The sequence below is a fragment of the Xiphophorus maculatus genome, chromosome 13 (assembly GCF_002775205.1).
Source record: "Xiphophorus maculatus strain JP 163 A chromosome 13, X_maculatus-5.0-male, whole genome shotgun sequence".
Lineage (NCBI taxonomy): Eukaryota > Metazoa > Chordata > Actinopteri > Cyprinodontiformes > Poeciliidae > Xiphophorus > Xiphophorus maculatus.
Window position 1 is genome coordinate 12,067,669 of NC_036455.1, and position 18,388 is coordinate 12,086,056.

The window sequence follows — 18,388 nt, forward strand, 5'->3', positions numbered from 1 at the left end:
CAAGTTGCAAAATTATACTTGAATAAAACTAAAAACTCCAGCTTTGAAACTTAGAGAGAACTGCAATTTATTAGATTTTGATAAATGTACACTGGTTCCAGGTTTACAGTCCAGTGAGCGGACACATGTATCATAAAAAAAAACTGACGATGAAAGAAAGATCACTGATCAAAAAAGGTTGGTAAATCATTTCCCAGAATGACTTTCTCCTCTGTGCCGTGTTCGTCAATGGTGACCAAGTAGGCCACGCCACCGCTGGAGCCGTCGCGGTTCATGGCCAAAGAAAGAGCTGCAGAATAAGAACAGGAGATAATACTTTTATTAAAAGATCTGTACTATGACATGATGCAGAAAAGTTTTAGTTTATTAGAAGAAATGCATAACAAAAACACTTACTGTTAACCACAAACTGCTGACACTCCTTCTTATTCATTCCTTTTCGATACTCAGCATCAACAAATCCATAAACGTAGGAGCTGCCTGAACCGCCAACAGCGAAAGGCTGTTTGGTCAGGAGCCCGTTCAGGGTCGCAAAAACCTGCAGGTCAGACAGAGACAAAAGAACAAAATGACAACAATTAAAATTACAACATACACCTATAACATTAAGTGTGCTGATAACATAAGTAGTCATGAGTATAACTCACCAACTATAAAGATATTTCTAATGTGACTTTGAACAGATTTTTAACTTTTAAGTTTAATTTTTCATGCATTTGCTCTAGCAAACATTTTCACTTTACCAACCTGTCCTCCATCTTTTCTGTCCCATCCAGCGACAATAAGATGAGCTGACAGCTCCTCCTTGTATTTGTATGAAATGTTCTTCACTAGAGTGGCAGCTGAGCGAACCTGTGGGTCCTCACCGATTTCCATGCTGGCAGAAGACATTACATTCTTTAGACATATTGTTATAACATTGATAAAACATATTCCTTTAATAAATCACATTGTTTCTTTTTATATGTCTCCTAATAAAATATTTGGTCCAAACTAGGGAATTTCTTCTGTATTTTAAACACTAAAATAAAACATTAGTTGTTTTTTTTTTTACTGAAATTTAATGAAATGATTTGATATTTTGTTTATTTAGTTGTGTTAGCCTACATACCAAGTTAAAGTATTATTCTGATATTTGACAAACATGGTTTTGGTTGTTTAAATCTGCAGTATGTAACTTTTACAAAAAATGTTTTTCACATATTTACTAAAATTATAATTATACTGTGACAGAACAATATAAGACAGATAATCTTTGAAAAAATTAAGCTCCTCTGCTTTTTCCCAGTGCTCCCAGTACTAACTGGGGTTGCAAAAACCTGCAAGTACACCACTCAGTCAGAAACAACCAATCAGAGTCAGGAGGAGGTTCTTAGCATTGTCAATCACTTTGTGTATGTGCCACTCACATCCTTCCCCTTGCTCTCTGTTATGCTGCACCCTGTTCACCACAATGAACCTGCCATGAATGCTAAAGGTAGTTAGCATGCCCACCGATGGCAGCAGATAAACAACTTTATTGTAACTGTGATTTGTTTCTCTGTCATTAGCACATTGAGTAACGTGTACACAAGATTGATTGACAGCTCTAAAACATTCCTCATGGATCTGATTGGTTTTGACTGAGAGCGGTGCATTTTTACAGGCAGTAATACTGGGAGGAGGTGGAGGAGGTGGATTTTTTCACAGAACTTTTCTCTCAAACCACGCTGTCATGACATGGCAACAGTTTTAACAAATAAAGAGCATATTTCTGTAAAAATTACACACTACAGCTTTAATCGAAAATATAATCTTCTGGCAACTGACAGTGAGTCCAAAAACCACCAGTGAGAAGATTAAAAGTGGATCCAAACCCTTCAAAATAAATCTCTCACTTTTACATAAGTTTTATGGTCAAAATTCCTAATAGTTTGTAACCAGAAATGAAACATGAATCGTGTTGTACAAAGTAATTTTAAAACTGTTAACGATAGGAAATTAATGCGCGAAATTAATGTATATATTTACATAAACAAATAACTAGGTTTGGAGTTTTTTAGCTTTAGAGTAAAAGAAAAACACAGATGTTCACAAAAAAGGGGAAAATAGTGTCAGAACATTAGTAGGTCAGCAAAATAATGAAAAGAAAATACATTCTGTGCAACTTTATTCACATTATGTTGAATAAATTCTATGCAAGTATATAAAGTATTCACTTCTATAAGTAAAAAATGCTCAGTTCTTATTGTTTTCTGTAAACTCTGGAGGGTTTAAAGAACTTCGCAGCAGCAGGTCCCACACACCTGACCTCGGTGTCCTCACCTGTGGACATCCAGCTGGTAGTTCACCATCTCAGCGATGGTCTGAGCGTCTGCAGCGGATCCTGACAGGGCGCAGTAGATCTTATCATGGAGTGGAGACAATTTATTCATCACCCTGTTCACCACTGATGCCCTGGTTCGACAGAAAATATTTCAGATTATTTTTAAGTAATATAACATCACGGTATAGTATAGAGACACGCAGGCAACTTACCCTGCAGACACTCTGGAATCAGAGCCCAACACGACGCCTCCATTAAACTCTATGGCGATTATAGTTGTCTAGAAACGGAATTAAAAATCATTTTACCGAAACAACTTCACACATAAACCGCCCAGAGAGTTTCTTAAACATATTAAACTCTTTACTTACTCCTGTTTTCACCTCCTCGGACAACCATTGCGGCTCTGCTTCTCCCAACATGGCAGACAGTTTTTAACGACACCGACAGTAAAATAACTGACGAGCTGAAAACAAAGCGACGCGCAGGGAACAGTTGGAAGCGATTCAAAGCGTATTAAGTTGAAGCACGCTAATGCTTATCGAAGCCTTTTGTGTGTCAAGCTAGCTTCAGACTCAAATATCAGACTCCATTTTTTTCTGAGTCAAACCGAAATTGAAACCTAAACTTTTCCTCCTCTGCAGGGAGGACTGACGGGTCAGCCAGCTTCACATTAGTTCTCATGTTTGTGTTACGTTTATATTATTTATGTTTAAAGTTTATAATAATGAATGCCTAAACTTTAAATGTCATAATTGCTATTAAAAATTGTATTTTATAAATTATTTTCACAGGTCATGGAGCTGTACACTGAGCCATGTTTGTTACTGAAGTCTTATCCTGTGTTGATGTTTTTCAATGACTTGGAAATTTGGGCCTTTATGTCAAATGTTTAAATGCCAATGTGACATTTTTATACATTTATTGGTTAAAAGCAACATAATGCACATTTTGAAGCTGTGACAGCATTTATCAGCAGGAATTTATTTCACTAGTAATTACACTTTACATTTAGACTAATTGCACTTTACATACCGGTACATTTCATAGAAACCCTGCTTTATTTTATTTATTTCTTACTTTAGTTTTTTTTATTTAATTTGTGAAGTGGTTATACAAAGTCTGAATGTCATTGCCAATCATAGCCATTGCAGTGAAGCTAAATACCATTAAAACTTCTTGATTTTTGAATATTTAAAAATGTAATACTCAAACTAAGACAAAAGAGGGAAAATAAGTTTATGAAAAAAAAGAAAATGTTTTATCTTCACAAATAATACCAAACACTAGTATGTTAGAAAATGAACATTTATTTGTTTTTGGGGGTGGGGGGTGGGTGGGCAGTTCATCCACTGAACAGTTCATAATGACAGACTCAACTGATTCATTTAATTCCTCATGTAAGATTATCTAAAGTTCAATAAGGCAACAAACTAATTTTAATCTGTAGAATCTGAAGTTGAGTGAGGAGTTTTTTATATTGCTTTCTTTTGCAGAAAGCAATAAAATATACAGTTTCCTTTAGAAAAAAGGAAACTGTGGCCTTGAAACTGATCATTTTCTAACAAGTTTTAAAGTGGCATTCACACAAAAAAGTAAAAAAAAAAAAATAATTCATTCATCATGGAATCGTGGCAGCTTGTCTCCAGGTACAACCACATGCTCCACCCCTTTTCCTGTGATCACCACCAGGTGAGCAACACCTCCGCTGACGTTGTCCCTCCCCATCGCCAGAGCAAGAGCTGTGGAGAAAAGAGAGGAAAGGAAAGAGAGAACAAAACTTAGGTCAAGTTTAATACTTAAAAAGATTATACATGCAGCTTTTATGTCACCAACTGGTAAAATCTAATAATTGATCATCAAAAGATAAATTTATACTTGACGCTAATCATTTTCATTTAATTAAAGTCTAATATTTGCAAAACAAATTTAAGCCTTTCAATAAACTATTTCAATTAAGAAATTATGAATGTGTTTGAATATTTGTTTATTATTTTTTTAATTTATTAGTACCATTGGTGGCAAACTGTAGACATTCCTCTCTGGTCATGTTGGGTTTGTATTTAGCGTCAACGTATCCGTAGATGTAGGTGCTTCCTGAGCCGCCGATGGTAACCTGCTGGCTGATTAACATCCCACCCAGAGACACAACATAAACCTGGAGGAGGAACGAGAACATCAGCAATGCAGTTAAAGGAGTTTGAACAGATTTCAAAGTATTCATACACCTTTACATTTTTTTAGATTTTTTCATTTGCTGTATGTATTTTAACGGGATTTTATAGAAAAGAACAGCAAGGTCTCTAGTGATAGGTCAGCAATTAACACATTATTGAAGGGAAAATAATAATCCAATACCAATCTTTTACAGTTAAAACCAGAAGAATATGTTGTGCATTTGTGTTCAGCTACTTTTATATTTCTAAATAAAACCCAATGCAACCAGTAGCCTCCAAAAACCATCTAATGATAAATAGAGTTTTGCTTTGGCTGTGAAGGAGAGGAATAATCAGAGAAGCAACCAAGAGGCACATGCTAACTCTGGAGGAGCTGCAGAAATTCACAGCTGAGGCTCAGGAATCTGTTCACCAGACAGCCGTGAGTGATGCACTCCACAAATCAATTCTTGATTGAATTGATTTGTGGAGTGGATGAAGCTAAATACAGGAATATTCTGGAAGAAAACCTGTTAGAGTCTATAAAAATCTTGATATTGAGGCTTATATCTACCTTCCAGCAAGGCAACATTTCTAAATATACAGAGATATGATGGAATGGTTTATATTACTTTTAAAGGGGTCAGTCAAAGTCCAAACCCAACTCCAATTTTTAATCAGTGGCAAGAAATGCTGTACATTCAATCTGACTGAACTTGGGAAAATGTGTGAAGAACTTGAGTCTCTAGATAAGTAAAGTTGAGCCATGCTGATGTAACAGGAGAAAAAAGGCAGTTCTGCTTGAATAAAAAACACAACATAGACTTTTTTATTTGTGAAAAAAAACTGAAAACTGTGTAATTTTCATTTTATGCTACTTTGTGTTGTTCTTTCAATACAAAATCCAAATAAAGTAAATTGAAGTTTGATGATATTGTTTGTGTAACAAAATATTGAAAAGTTGAAGCCGTATGAATAATTATTAAAGGTTCTGCACTGTGACCAACCTGTGCTCCTTTCTTGCTGTCCCATCCTGCTGTAAGGAAACCAGCCTGCAGCTCATCTTTGTTTTTATAACATAATTCTTTCAGGACAGACGCTGCTGCAATCACCAGAGGAGGACTCTCCATCTGCACACTATAACAGAAACAAACATTCTAGATGTGTTACATAAATAACTATATAATTTAGAATGGACACTGCAAGAAAAAGGCAACATACATCTTTAATTTAAAACAATACGTTTTTCCCGTTGTATGGAAACTTGTTGGGTGTGTTTACCTGTGGAAGGACAGGTGAGACTTTGCTGATTTGATGACGGCTTGAGCGTCTGCCAGTGAACCAGCCATGCAGCAGAAGATCCGGTCATGAACCTGAATCACCTTGTTGATGGTTTTAGAAGAAACATATTCCCTAAACAAAATAATGACAGAGACAGATTTATATGTAATAATATATTATTTCAAACATATTTTTATATGATATTGGGAACAAAATGTATTGGGTTATCATAATCACTTCAAGTTCAAGTATATTTTACTATATATTATTGTTTCTGTGATGGATATATATAAATATTTGCATATATACAGTACAGACCAAAGGTTTGGACACACCTTCTAATTCAATGGGTTTTCTTTATTTTCATGACTATTTATAAAGCAAGAAATCCCACTTATTAACCTGAGAGGGCAGGTTGACCTATGAAGTGAAAACCATTTCAGGTGACTACCTCTTGAAGCTCATCAAGAAAATGCAGAGTGTGTGCAAAGCAGTAATCACAGCAAAAGGTTGCTACTTTGAAGAAACTAGAATATAAGGGGTATTTTCAGTTGTTTTACACTTTTTTGCTTAGTGCATATTTCCACATATGTTGTTCATAGTTTTGATGCCTTCAGTGTGAATCTACAATGTCAATAGTCATGAAAATAAAGGAAACTAGTTGAATTAAAAGGTGTGTCCAAATTTTTGGTCTGTACTGTGTATATAATACATGTATTGACATGTGCGTATATTTTTATGCATATTTATAAAATCAGAACTGTAGGATACTGTCTTTAGTTCTCATCATTTGGTATGATGACAGAGAAAAAAAGAAAATGTTTTGGGTGTAAATATGATTTTGGACATAATGTTGACCTTTATGTCATCATATATTTAGTCATGAATATGACATTCCCTCTGCTGTAAGGTCATGTGAAGTGACCCCTCTTCTCACCCTCCCATTGAAGCTCTGGAGTCAGATCCAATCACGACCCCTCCATCAAATATGGCAGCCAAGATGGTGGTCTGAGGACAAACAAAAAACAGGAGAGAGGGACAATAAGATAGACAGGTTTAACACATGCTGACGTATTCATTCATGCAACCTGAAAGAAGCTATGAATCCTGGGAAGTGGAGTTCTAAAACTGAGGAGCAGCGCTAAGATTTTCACCAAAAATTTAAGTTATTTCCTCTTGCAATTTTGAAATGTCCATTCTTATAAGAGCTTAAAAGGGAAACCTTAATAACTCACGATAAAGCATGACCTAAATGAGCCGCCATGATGATTTTCAGGTAACTACTCAGTTTGGCATCATTTTCACATGTAGGTAAATCGGTCTTTTTCATTTTTACTCTGTAAAAAAAGGGAAAGACCAACATATGGCAATTATTGAAACTATGCGGATTAACTCACCCCTGTGCTGACTCCTTTGACTTTTGAGTCCGTGTAGTGTTTCTCCATTTTCTCTGTAAAATCGAAAGAAAGAAAGGAGCCGTGACGCTCAGAACAGCGACCTCAGGCGCACCGAGACGCGCAGCGAAGCCGCAGGAACAGCAACTATGGCGCTGTCAACTGTCCTCGAAACGCCCGGAGCTGGGTTTAATTTTGAAAACGCGACTAGGTAAGAGTTTATTTTTGACGATCATCGGTTAAAACTATTCATTAGTGAAGAAAGAAGAACTGAAACTGACAGTTAAAGCAGGTTTACACCTGGATCAAAAGCGAAAGTAACTTTTTTCCTTCTTGTTTATCTGTTTTATCAAATGTGCACAATGAAATTGTGTATAATCTTAGCTGGTTCTATTATATATAATTAAATATTCTACAAATAATCATATAATTTCCCACCTGCACCCCGCCCCCGCCCTCTTGCGTCTTCTGTCCAGAAATGCTGCGTTAGAGGCTCTTTTTGAAGGAGGACAAACCCCAAAACCTCTGAAAACTGGAACCACCATAGCAGGAGTTGTGTTCAAGGTGAGTGTTACTGAAATAAAAATAGCAAAAATTGCTTAATAGTGTTAGAAGCTAACATACAGTAGGATGTTTAAAAAATCACAAACAAAAGAGTTGTTTTTATTAAATAAAGTTGATAAAACTGCAAAGATTTTTGTTTTACTCAAATTTTAATAAGCAGATGCATCAAATATGAGTACACATGAAAGCCAGTCCTACCAGGGACTTTATTACTTACATGTTGAAATTCCCAAAACTACAAAATGGACACGGTAAAAGTGGGTAAAACAATAAGATTTGATACATTTTGATGGGTGAATGTTCCTAAACACAGTGATCTGTCCAGAAAAATACAAAATACGGCTGTATGACAATAACTTTATAGTTATTTGAGCTGATACAGAATATTAAACATATGTGTTTAGTATACGTTATAAACAGTTTTAGTTTGATCTTCACTTTTGTGTTCTGCTGTGCAGGATGGAGTTGTCCTGGGCGCCGACACAAGAGCCACATCCAGTGAAGTGGTGGCTGACAAGATGTGTGAAAAGATCCATTTCATTTCTCCAAACATGTAGTAAGTTTGATGAGTTTTGATTGGAATGAATAGAAGTGAAAATATGATATGGATAAAAAAGTTTTCTATAATATCCAACCATCCATAGGATGTTACATCATTTGTATGACACTTTTTCTTTCCTTCAATGTATATTAAAAGTGATTATAAATATAGAGTAATTAATAGAATGTTAACAATTTGGATAGTTGCTGCGTGGCTCAAATCTGTTTGTCGCAGTTTTTCCTTCACATACTTGTCCTAGGTTTCTTGTTTTGGCACCATTTGCTGCATTTGCTTCCCCTTTATTTAATAGCAGTAAAAGGAACGGTGGAGTCATATAATTTTTAATTGAGAATCTATAAAGGAAAGACTTACATCACATGCAATTTAAGATAGAATGACATGGAAAGTGTGTTAAGATGGGTATTAAAATAGAAATTACAAACCATGTAGATCCCTTTCATTGCTAAAGCAGAACATAAACTACAAAAATAAGTTACTGCTTCTTTCTTCCTTATTCTAGAAAGCTAGATTCCTCCTCTGGTTTGTCTGTTTCCTCATCATCATTATTTCATCTCCTCATGTTTTAGTTGCTGTGGAGCAGGAACAGCCGCAGACACAGAGAAAACCACAGAGCTTCTGTCATCCAACCTCTCCATCTTCTCCCTGAACAGCGGGAGAAACCCTCGTGTTGTCATGGCGGTGAACATACTGCAGGACATGCTGTACAGGTCAGCACTTTGTGCATGTGTGGACATCTCTGTTGGAATGACACAAAAAACAGCCTGTTTCTTGTTATTTTAATATTTGTGTGTTAATCTTATTTTGTGTCTTGTCCTCAGGTATCATGGTCAGATTGGTGCCAACCTGTTACTGGGAGGAGTGGACTGTACTGGGAACCATCTGTACACTGTGGGTCCATATGGAGATGTAGATAAGGTCCCTTACCTTGCAATGGGTAAGTGGCATAATTCTGCCTAATAAAAAGTGTTATTACATTATTGCCAACATTGCCAAAGCTGCAGAGATGCTCTTGTCATTGTTTATTTATTAAGATAATTAAAACATGCTTTTCATGTGTTGTGTAAGTGACATTTTGTTTTTTAATGTACTAGAAATTGTTTTTTTGTTTTTATATTCAAGCTAGAATTAAATAACACCTGTTTCAAATCGAATTATTTTGTGTTCACACAGGATCAGGTGACCTGGCAGCTCTCGGGATTTTAGAAGACGGGTTCAAACACAATCTAGAGGTACATTAAAATGCTTCTTTCCACATGGTGAAATATTATTTTTTCTATCAATCAATATCAGCCACAAAATTATTTCCTGCAAAGAATCAAAATTGATCATAAAAACATTGAATTGTAGAGGTTTACTCCACTATATTGCAGTTCAGTCTTTGTCTTCTTGCTTGCTTCTTCCTAAGATTTATTTCCTCTCTCCCTCAGCTGGAGGAGGCGAAGGAGTTGGTACGATCGTCCATCCATGCAGGCATCATGAGTGACCTCGGCTCAGGCAACAACATTGACGTCTGTGTCATCACTAAACAAGGAGTGGACTACATCAGACCCTACCAGGAGTCCGAGTACAAAGATGACAGGTAGACTTGAATAAATCTGAGTAACTTTCTGAAAAGGCTTCTAGAAGAGTGGATTTTAATTATGTTTTAATCATGTCTCCAAACCACTTTTCTTTTGCAAATATTTCTCAAAAAAATAGTTTCTGAATTTCTTCCTGTTTGTTGTTTGAATCCTTAAACAAGCTGCCACTTTATTGTGCAAAGCAAAAATGTTAAATTAAGATGTATATTATAAGTCTTTTACATTTATTACATCATGTAAGGTAAAATATGATATTGTGATAAATGTTTAGCACATTTAAACTTTATAGTACAGCATAAAGGAGAAATTTCATAAATTATATTCAAAATGATTCTTTTTTATTCTTACTTTTGCAGGAAAATGAATTACAAGTATCGTCCCGGAACGACGAAGGTCCTGACAGAGAAAGTTGTTCCCTTAAAGCTGGAGGTCGTTCAAGAGACGGTGCAGAAGATGGAAACAGCCTGATCTTCAATAAAACACCAAAATACAGGAAATCTCTACAGGCTTTGGATGTGATGGTGTAACCAAAGCATTTTCTGAAACATTGTTTTTCATTGTCACTGTTTTGTGGAATAATTCAAACACTGTAATGGGCGACTGCAAGGATTTAAATGTGTAAAGGTCATTAAATACAGATTAAAATTTTGATTACAGATTGTCAGTTTTGTTCTTGATTTTATTTTCAGCATTCTGATTTATTAATGCAGCACCTACACAGCTTGCTGTTGCAACTCATACAAAACACGGGGACGCATCTTTTAAGAAATAATTTTAAACTTTATCCATATATAATCTATACTCTACCTACCTTCTTGCAACCTAATTTCTGCTCTTCCGCATGGAGACTGATGATGCTGAAATAGGTGTGTTTCCATTGGGTTAAAAGGTGTTAGGCATCGCATATTGACAAAACTTTACATTTAAACTGAATAGTCATTTATTTTTTTATATTTTATATAAAAACATACAGTATGGAAAATATACACATTAATTTTGAACTTATGCATAAAATACAACGTACGGTATCAAACTATGGTTTACTATAAACATTTCACAGATTTCTTTCACTTTCGGATTCTTTGTCACGTATGAGGAAACAATCCACGGAGCTGTGAACTGCCGACGTTGTTTCAGAAAATATTAAAACCTGTAACAATATAAAGTTGCGTTATAATCTAATATTCTGACAGAAATATAATGGCTCTTGTTGAAGTTAGTGGTTTGAAACCTTTTTCTGAAACCAGTGGGCAGATTTTCGGAACCAGACAAACGCATCTCGTTGACCGAACTAATCATTACAGTTTTGGATCCTCAGTTCGGGAATTTGCTGTTCCGGTGGGAGAAGAGGTGAGTATTATTTTACATTACTTTAGAAACAAAAACACAAAATGTTATCATTTAAAGCACTGACGCATGACGTGAGTCGAGTTGTTTTACGCGTCTCTCATGTTGTGGATCGTTAGTTTTTCTTATTAGTTAATAAAAGCGATTAAATGTAGCTGTCTGAGTTATATGATTACAACAAATCTCATTGCCCCCGAACAGAGTCCAGTAGCAAGTAATCATCAGTTATGTTTCTGTTTGGTTTCATTGCAGCCTTCAGGGTTTCTGACCTCCTGTAACAAGGAGGGAGGGGTGAATATTGAGATGAACCACGGAACGACCACCCTGGCCTTCAAGTTCAGACATGGAGTCATCGTGGCCGTGGACTCCAGAGCTTCAGCTGGACGATACCTGGGTAAATAATATGGGTCAATGAGAGAGGGTGTGCAGATTTCCCAGAGCAGGTGTTCAGTGTTAAAAAGGAGTTAAAGAGACAGAGTGTAATAAAATCTTAAAGCTGTTTCTGTAAATAGTAAATAGGCAGCAAAGTTTTGTCTAGAGCAGGGTGGGCAACTCCAGGCCTGGAGGGCCGCTGTCCTGCAGTTTTTAGATGTGCCACAGGTACAAAACACTGGAATGAAATGACTTAATTACTTCCTCCTTGTGTAGATCAGTTCTCCAGAACCTTAATGACCTAATTATTCTGTTCAGGTGGTGCAGCAGAGGCACATCTAAAAGTTGCAGGACTGCGGCCCTCAAGGACTGGAGTTTGAGACCCCTGATCTAGATGCTTCTCTGTTTCATGTAGCACATTTCAGCAAATTTTGGTGCTGAAAGGTCAGCAAGGAAATTTGAATCAAATAATGAGGTTATTAGCAGGATTGCCCACTCCTGGTCTAGAGGACCTCAATGTGAATTAATTAATACACTACAATGAATTATCTCATAAAACGTCAGTTCCTACTTTCTGAGAATTAAGGTTAACATTTAACCTTAAATGTTAAGGTTAAATGTCTAATACTAGACAGTATTAGACATAATAATGTCTAGTATTATGTCTAATACTATATATGAATGGGGTAAATAAAGGAACTAAATTAGTTTATATTCAAATAGGGTAATTTGAACAATGAAGGGTCACAGGGCAAGTAGTATAGCATCTTTTAAGATCGACATCCAGACTAAATAAAAGTTGGGCAATATGAAGCTTTTCCACGATGCATTACTGTTGTAAGTGTAACTTATAAATAATAGCCTGTGTACCAGCTTAAGAACTCTTCAAGTTTAAGTTCTTAACTTTAGTTAAGAACTTAAACTTGAAGAGTTCTGTGGAGGGCTACATTGTACATCCATTCTCAAAAAAACAAAATTTTCTAATTTGCTTTAAAAATAGGAAAATCATAATTTTCCTATTTTTAATTGCTCCATCGATCAATTATGTATATTGTGTTTTGAAATTTTAAATAGGAACAATTGTTTGAGTTATTCAATTAACTAGTGTGCTTGCCCATTTGTCCAAACTGTGCAACATTGATACACTTTAATTTGTTCTCTTAGTTGTGAAATGTCTTCATCTCCCATGTTTCTTTGCTCTGCAGCATCCAATGATGTTAACAAAGTCATAGAGATCAACCCATACCTCTTGGGCACCATGTCAGGAAGCGCTGCAGACTGCCAGTACTGGGAGAGACTCCTCGCTAAGGAATGCAGGTCCGTTTCTTTGTGTCTTCATTTTTTGTTTTACTATAGTTCTTTTTAAATGGTAAAAGCAGAAAACAAAATACATTTTTAAAGAGCAAGTTTTTATTTGGTATGGTTTGAAATAACACACTTTTCAGTAATTGCATGTATTTTTGGCATCTTTTTTCCTTGGAAAGCCATTTTGCAGACTATAGTGGCTTACACTAAAATTGAAATTTAGTGTAACCAGAAAGACAATAGATCGGTCTCAATGTCTCAAAAACATTCCACACAGAACTTAAAGACTGGAGCCCAGATAAATCTCAAGGATTTTCCCATGTAAGGACTCATAGCACCCACCATTATTCTACATCATGTAAAGCACTTTGAATTGTTTTGTTGCTGTAATATACAGTAGTACAAATAAACTTACCATGGTTTACATCAATCAATCAATCAATCAATCAATCAATCAATCAATCAATCAATCAATCAAGTTTATTTGTATACCATATTTCAGCAACAAAACAGTTCAAAGTGCTTTAAGAGTAAGCTTTTATGGAACCTTTGGACAATGATATATAGGCCTGTTTTTCTACTTTTGCAGTGCCCAATGAGCCTCAAGTGTAAATGTTAGCTGCAATATTCTCATCAACTTGGCCTCCAGCCTGCAGTATATAGTACAGTTAAATCTTTTTATACTAACAGAACTTAAAATGCTTGAAGTAAATCTTGTTTTTTACAGTACATGAGTGATTTTGTTGACTACTTGTTTGTTCTTATTCTGATTTCCTGCAGGCTCTACAGGTTGAGGAACAACCATCGGATCTCTGTAGCTGCTGCTTCTAAGCTTTTATGTAACATGATGCTGGGCTACAAAGGCATGGGCCTTTCTGTGGGGAGCATGATCTGTGGATGGGACAAAGAGGTGAGCTTTGGTGTTCAAAGCTTTCACATTGATTAGAACTTTATTGTTGCATGTGTCCATAATAATTTCACATTTAATTTTCCATGTGTGCTGTTTTTGATTTAAACAGCCATTTTTATTTCCGTTTAAATGTTATGTACACACTCCTTATGGCTGTAAAGCCAAGGTGACATTTTTAAAGGTAAAGTATTATGTATGCACATAGTGCTATTTTATAGCTCAGTCAAGAACTATATTACATGTAGTTGCTGTGAAAATGCTGTATATTTCAAAAACAACTTAAAAGAAATTTGACTTTGCATCATAACAGTATCTGTTGCATTAAAATTGGCCTTTGTCTCTTTAATAACCTTAAAAAAATGTCCCTTTTGGCACATCAGAGTAATATATTTTATTTTATTTTTTTTATTGGACATGCAAGCTTTACAAATCAGTTGAGGTTCTGAAGATAAGAAGATATAGAATATATTGCAGAGCTGTTCAGTTTAAATGATCATAATATAAATTTTACTACATCAGTTTTGGCAGTACCATTGAAATCTCTGAGTGGATTTAAGCAATAAAATATTTCAAGATAAATCTGAAATAATGACAACATTGTCATTATTATTTTTAAATACCATCACTCAGATTATGTCTTTTGCAGGGCCCTGGGCTGTACTACGTGGATGAGAATGGGAATCGTCTGTCTGGCCGGATGTTCTCTACTGGGTGTGGAAACAGCTACGCCTATGGAGTGGTGGACAGCGGTTACAGAGAAGACATGACAGTGGAGGAGGCGTATGAACTCGGCCGTCGAGGCATCGCTCATGCTACTCACAGGGATGCTTACTCTGGTGGAGTGGTGAACAGTGAGTCAACTATAATATTCTCAAACTGTTTGTGTTGTTTCCTGCTCAACTAAAATGTTGTACCGAGTGAATCTATTTGTGTTTCAAGCTGTTTTTATTAGTTGTTGCATGCAATCCAGTAAAATTTCATTGGCACTTAAAAATTTGTCCATGACAAAGGAAAAAAAACTTAATTAGACAAGAGATGGACTTGTTTCCTCATGCTTGTCTTAGGATGGTTTTACAAGAATTGTTCCTGGTAGAACTTCATGAACTTTATGTGTTTAAAGCTTATTTACACAAGCAAAAATATTTATATACAAAAGTGTAGAGAGTAGAAACTGTTGTTTACAACATGATTTGCAAGTTCTCCAGTAAGATAAAAGATTTCTAATGCTTGGGTCACACTACACAGTTTCTTGCCTGAATTTATATTACCTCCCAGTCAGGGAAAGTCTGCATCAGTCTGCACTGTTAGAGACAGTCAGAAGGGTGAATCAGCAGAAAAATCTGTTGGTCTGAATGAGACGAGATGAAGACAAGAATTTCAGGAGAACTGACCCGTCCTCAGTCCCAATCAGACAAACATGATTGAGTTTTCTGATGCAGATCTGGACCCAATCAGGTAATGTGAACTGATATCCGACCCTGATGCAAACATGTGTTGCCAACAACCAATGAAAAGAGAGACATGTTTTATTTTTTACTTTATTTTTAACTTCACAGCTTTCTTAACATAAATGCACAGCAGCAATAGGAGTTATGCAAACCATCATTAAATAATGACAATCAGGTAGTGATAAAAACAAATAACTGAGAGATACTGTGATGTTTAAGACTAAAATAGTACATAATGAAGGGTCTTTTTGAAATAAATCAAATAATTCACATTTTGAACTTGTTCAAATTAACATATATTAAATTGCATCTCTTTCATTCTGTCAGAGTGTAACAGAAATAGAGTCAGTGTCTGACAATACCCTCTATTACACCACATACTGGTATCTTTCTTTCTTTAAATCATAATCCTCATGAGAGTTTCCACCAGAATTTGTTGTGTTCAGTTGGATTTAGTTGGTCTGAAACACCTTGAAGTTTATCATCCAGCAGCAGGTAAGGTTAAGTTTGTGATCCTGAGTCTTTTAGTTGTTTAAGAAAGTCTGGGAAAGTCATGTAATATGTCTCCAGCTTAATATTGTTTTCATTCAAGTATTAATTAGTATTTTATTTGTGTTTGTGCAGTGTACCACATGAAAGAAGACGGCTGGATTAAAGTATGTAAAGAGGATGTCTCAGAGCTGATCCATCGCTACAGAGAGGGAATGTTCTGAATAACCACTGAAACCTGGATCATGTGCAACTTAAATTACTATTGCAGTTTGTAACAGTAATGCAACTTGTTGAAATATGATGCAGTTGTTCATATTAAATGTTTTATCCACTTATGACATTTAGAAAGCATATTATAATTTTTATGATTCGTCATTAAGTAGAGTACACAAGCTCCATATTACTGATGTTGGAGCATAAATCCATCCATTTATGCTCAGAGCTGATCCATCGCTACAGTGACATGGGTCTCAGAATTTGTGTTGTTGCTGGGAGTGGATTTGGTTAGATTGGATTAAATTATAATTTACAAGAATTTGTGTTCAGTGAAATGCCAAGGCTGAGTGATTTGAATACCTTTTTTTCCTCTTTGTGAATTAAATCAATATTTGAAAACGGCTTTTAAAAACTGTAAACTAAAATCTGTATGATGATCTGAAACATTTAAGTGGAACAAAAGAAGCAAAAACAAAAGAAATGCTGAAGGGTGCATGTGTAATAATATCCATCTGTCACTGTAATTTTTTTGTGCAACTTAAAATAAAGTGGTGGTAAACAAAATTATAACTTGAAGCTTTATTAACAAAACAAGAAACAAAAACTGGCCAAAGTAGAAAATCCAATTGTGTGTCAAGACAAATTCAAACTAATATTTGCAACAAATATCTTAAAGACTAAAAAATTTAAAAGAACTATGTATGCACTAAAAAATGTATTTACATGAAAAAGACACATGAGAGAAATCAGGTATGAATTCAGGTGTTTTCAGATACACTGTGTGGGGCTATATATATATATATATATATATATATATATATATATATATATATATATATATATATATATATATACTGTATATATGTGTGTGATATGACATGATAGCAACACGCAGTTACTGCAGATTTGTTGGCTGCACATCCATGATGTGAATCTCTGGTTCCACCACATCCCAAAGGTCTCTATTGAATTGAGATCTGGTGATTCTGGTTATTTAGCATGTTCTACAATATTTTTTTAAATTGATGTAGTTTAATTTTATTTAACTCTCAAATAACAATGCGTTTATTGCTATCTCCTAATTTCCAAAATTGCTGTTTGTTATTGAACTTGTTTTTCTAGTGTTAGATGAATGTTTGGTTGCTGATTTTCTTTCCATCAACAACTATTTCTAAACCCCATTTCATTTACTGTTAAGTTTCTTCCATCTCATTTCCTGATTCTCATGTCCTTTTCCATGTGTTATCCATTCAGTTCAGCCAAACTTTTCTAACAAATTATCACTTTCCTGGGGTGAATAAATTCATCACTGCCCAGAATCCTCTAAGAAAACAATAAAGTCTCCTCCTGCTTGTAGATCAATCAATCTTTGCTTTAAGTTATATTTAACCTTTTAAAGCCTGACCCATCAAAAAATAGTCAGAAAATTCTGATTTTTTAGAATTAGGATCTTCATGAAGCCTTGAAGCCAAATTTAACACATTTTTTTTGCCATGTCATTTATTTTATGATATATTTTTGTATCAGATTTGATACGGCAGGCTTTTCTTAGAACGTTTGGCTTACAACAATGTGAGTTTTAGATGCAAAAACAAATGTTGCCTATAACATTTGGAAAATATGAAACACTTTAGAAAGTTTTTCTTAGTTTTTTTTTTTTCTACCAACAACTTTTTATAGGCATTTATTTCACATTGTGGTGGGAACCTAAAGAGTTTCTGTCCTTATTCAGCCAAAGCTGTACCTTACACTTTTTACAGTAGATGTGTGCAAAATGATTTCAAGAACAGTACTTGCATCTCTGTTGGGCTTCCCATGTTGGAAAATGATTAATGTCATTCTTTCTCACATCAAGAGGTAACTGCAGCTACAGGGTGCTGTTGAAGTCGCTTCAGGAGAGGAAAGTGGTCTACTATACTTGATTTTGACCTTTCCTGCACTTGTATTAGAAGTGCCAACTAAAGCATTTTAGGTTGTGGCTTCAGCTAATCTCTTCTGTAGAGGTTTCAAGCATTGATGATGGTTACTCTAACTGTGAGCCACTAGATGTACATGCACCATCTTCGGGATCCAAAGCCGAACTTCAGAAAGGCTGATAATACATCAAGAGGAGCAACACCTCCCATGAACTCATTTGATTCAATAATGGCTGGCTTGGAAACCATTATATGAGTTTTGGAGTGGATGGAAGTCTGCTTCATGAAGAATGGAAATGAATTGAAGAGTGGAAAAGAGTGAATGGGCTTCAGAGTGAACCAGGACAACAACCTAATTGTGTTCTAGTATGACAGGTAGTGAACCTATTTCTTCATTTGTTGGCATTGAACCAGTGGAAAATGTTCTGCAATCCCCTGGAGCATTTCATCAGTGACCAAGTGCTTGAATATATGCATGGAGTCATGTAACACCTGTTCTTTGAGCCTTCCTCAACCCTGGCAATGACATCAACGTATGGA

At 35.5% G+C, this 18,388-nt stretch overlaps 4 protein-coding genes across 4 annotated transcripts; 2 read left to right on the forward strand and 2 right to left on the reverse strand.

Annotated features, from left to right (window-relative positions):
* Positions 1–42: 42 nt before the first annotated feature.
* On the reverse strand, positions 43–2,927 carry LOC102218720 (proteasome subunit beta type-9). Its single transcript, XM_005808177.2, has 6 exons — positions 2,677–2,927; positions 2,518–2,585; positions 2,305–2,436; positions 748–877; positions 397–538; positions 43–289 (listed from the first exon to the last, which is right to left on the reverse strand). The coding sequence occupies exons 1-6, from the start codon at positions 2,725–2,727 to the stop codon at positions 162–164; spliced, it is 651 nt and encodes a 216-aa protein (XP_005808234.1). The 5' UTR covers positions 2,728–2,927; the 3' UTR covers positions 43–161.
* A 668-nt stretch (positions 2,928–3,595) lies between these two features.
* LOC102219251 (proteasome subunit beta type-6-B like protein) lies at positions 3,596–7,596 on the reverse strand. The gene is made up of 7 exons (XM_005808179.3): positions 7,575–7,596; positions 7,140–7,192; positions 6,680–6,750; positions 5,743–5,874; positions 5,469–5,598; positions 4,319–4,463; positions 3,596–4,047 (listed from the first exon to the last, which is right to left on the reverse strand). The coding sequence occupies exons 2-7, from the start codon at positions 7,185–7,187 to the stop codon at positions 3,920–3,922; spliced, it is 654 nt and encodes a 217-aa protein (XP_005808236.1). The 5' UTR covers positions 7,188–7,192; positions 7,575–7,596; the 3' UTR covers positions 3,596–3,919.
* Positions 7,227–10,506, forward strand: LOC102218986 (proteasome subunit beta type-7-like). The gene is made up of 8 exons (XM_005808178.3): positions 7,227–7,347; positions 7,613–7,700; positions 8,159–8,256; positions 8,829–8,969; positions 9,081–9,196; positions 9,433–9,491; positions 9,690–9,841; positions 10,199–10,506. Exons 1-8 carry the CDS (start codon positions 7,286–7,288, stop codon positions 10,308–10,310), a joined length of 828 nt encoding a protein of 275 aa, XP_005808235.1. The 5' UTR covers positions 7,227–7,285; the 3' UTR covers positions 10,311–10,506.
* A 398-nt stretch (positions 10,507–10,904) lies between these two features.
* On the forward strand, positions 10,905–16,499 carry LOC102219510 (proteasome subunit beta type-8-like). The gene is made up of 6 exons (XM_005808180.2): positions 10,905–11,192; positions 11,442–11,583; positions 12,767–12,878; positions 13,647–13,776; positions 14,423–14,627; positions 15,849–16,499. The coding sequence occupies exons 1-6, from the start codon at positions 11,043–11,045 to the stop codon at positions 15,935–15,937; spliced, it is 828 nt and encodes a 275-aa protein (XP_005808237.1). The 5' UTR covers positions 10,905–11,042; the 3' UTR covers positions 15,938–16,499.
* The last annotated feature ends 1,889 nt before the right edge of the window (positions 16,500–18,388 follow it).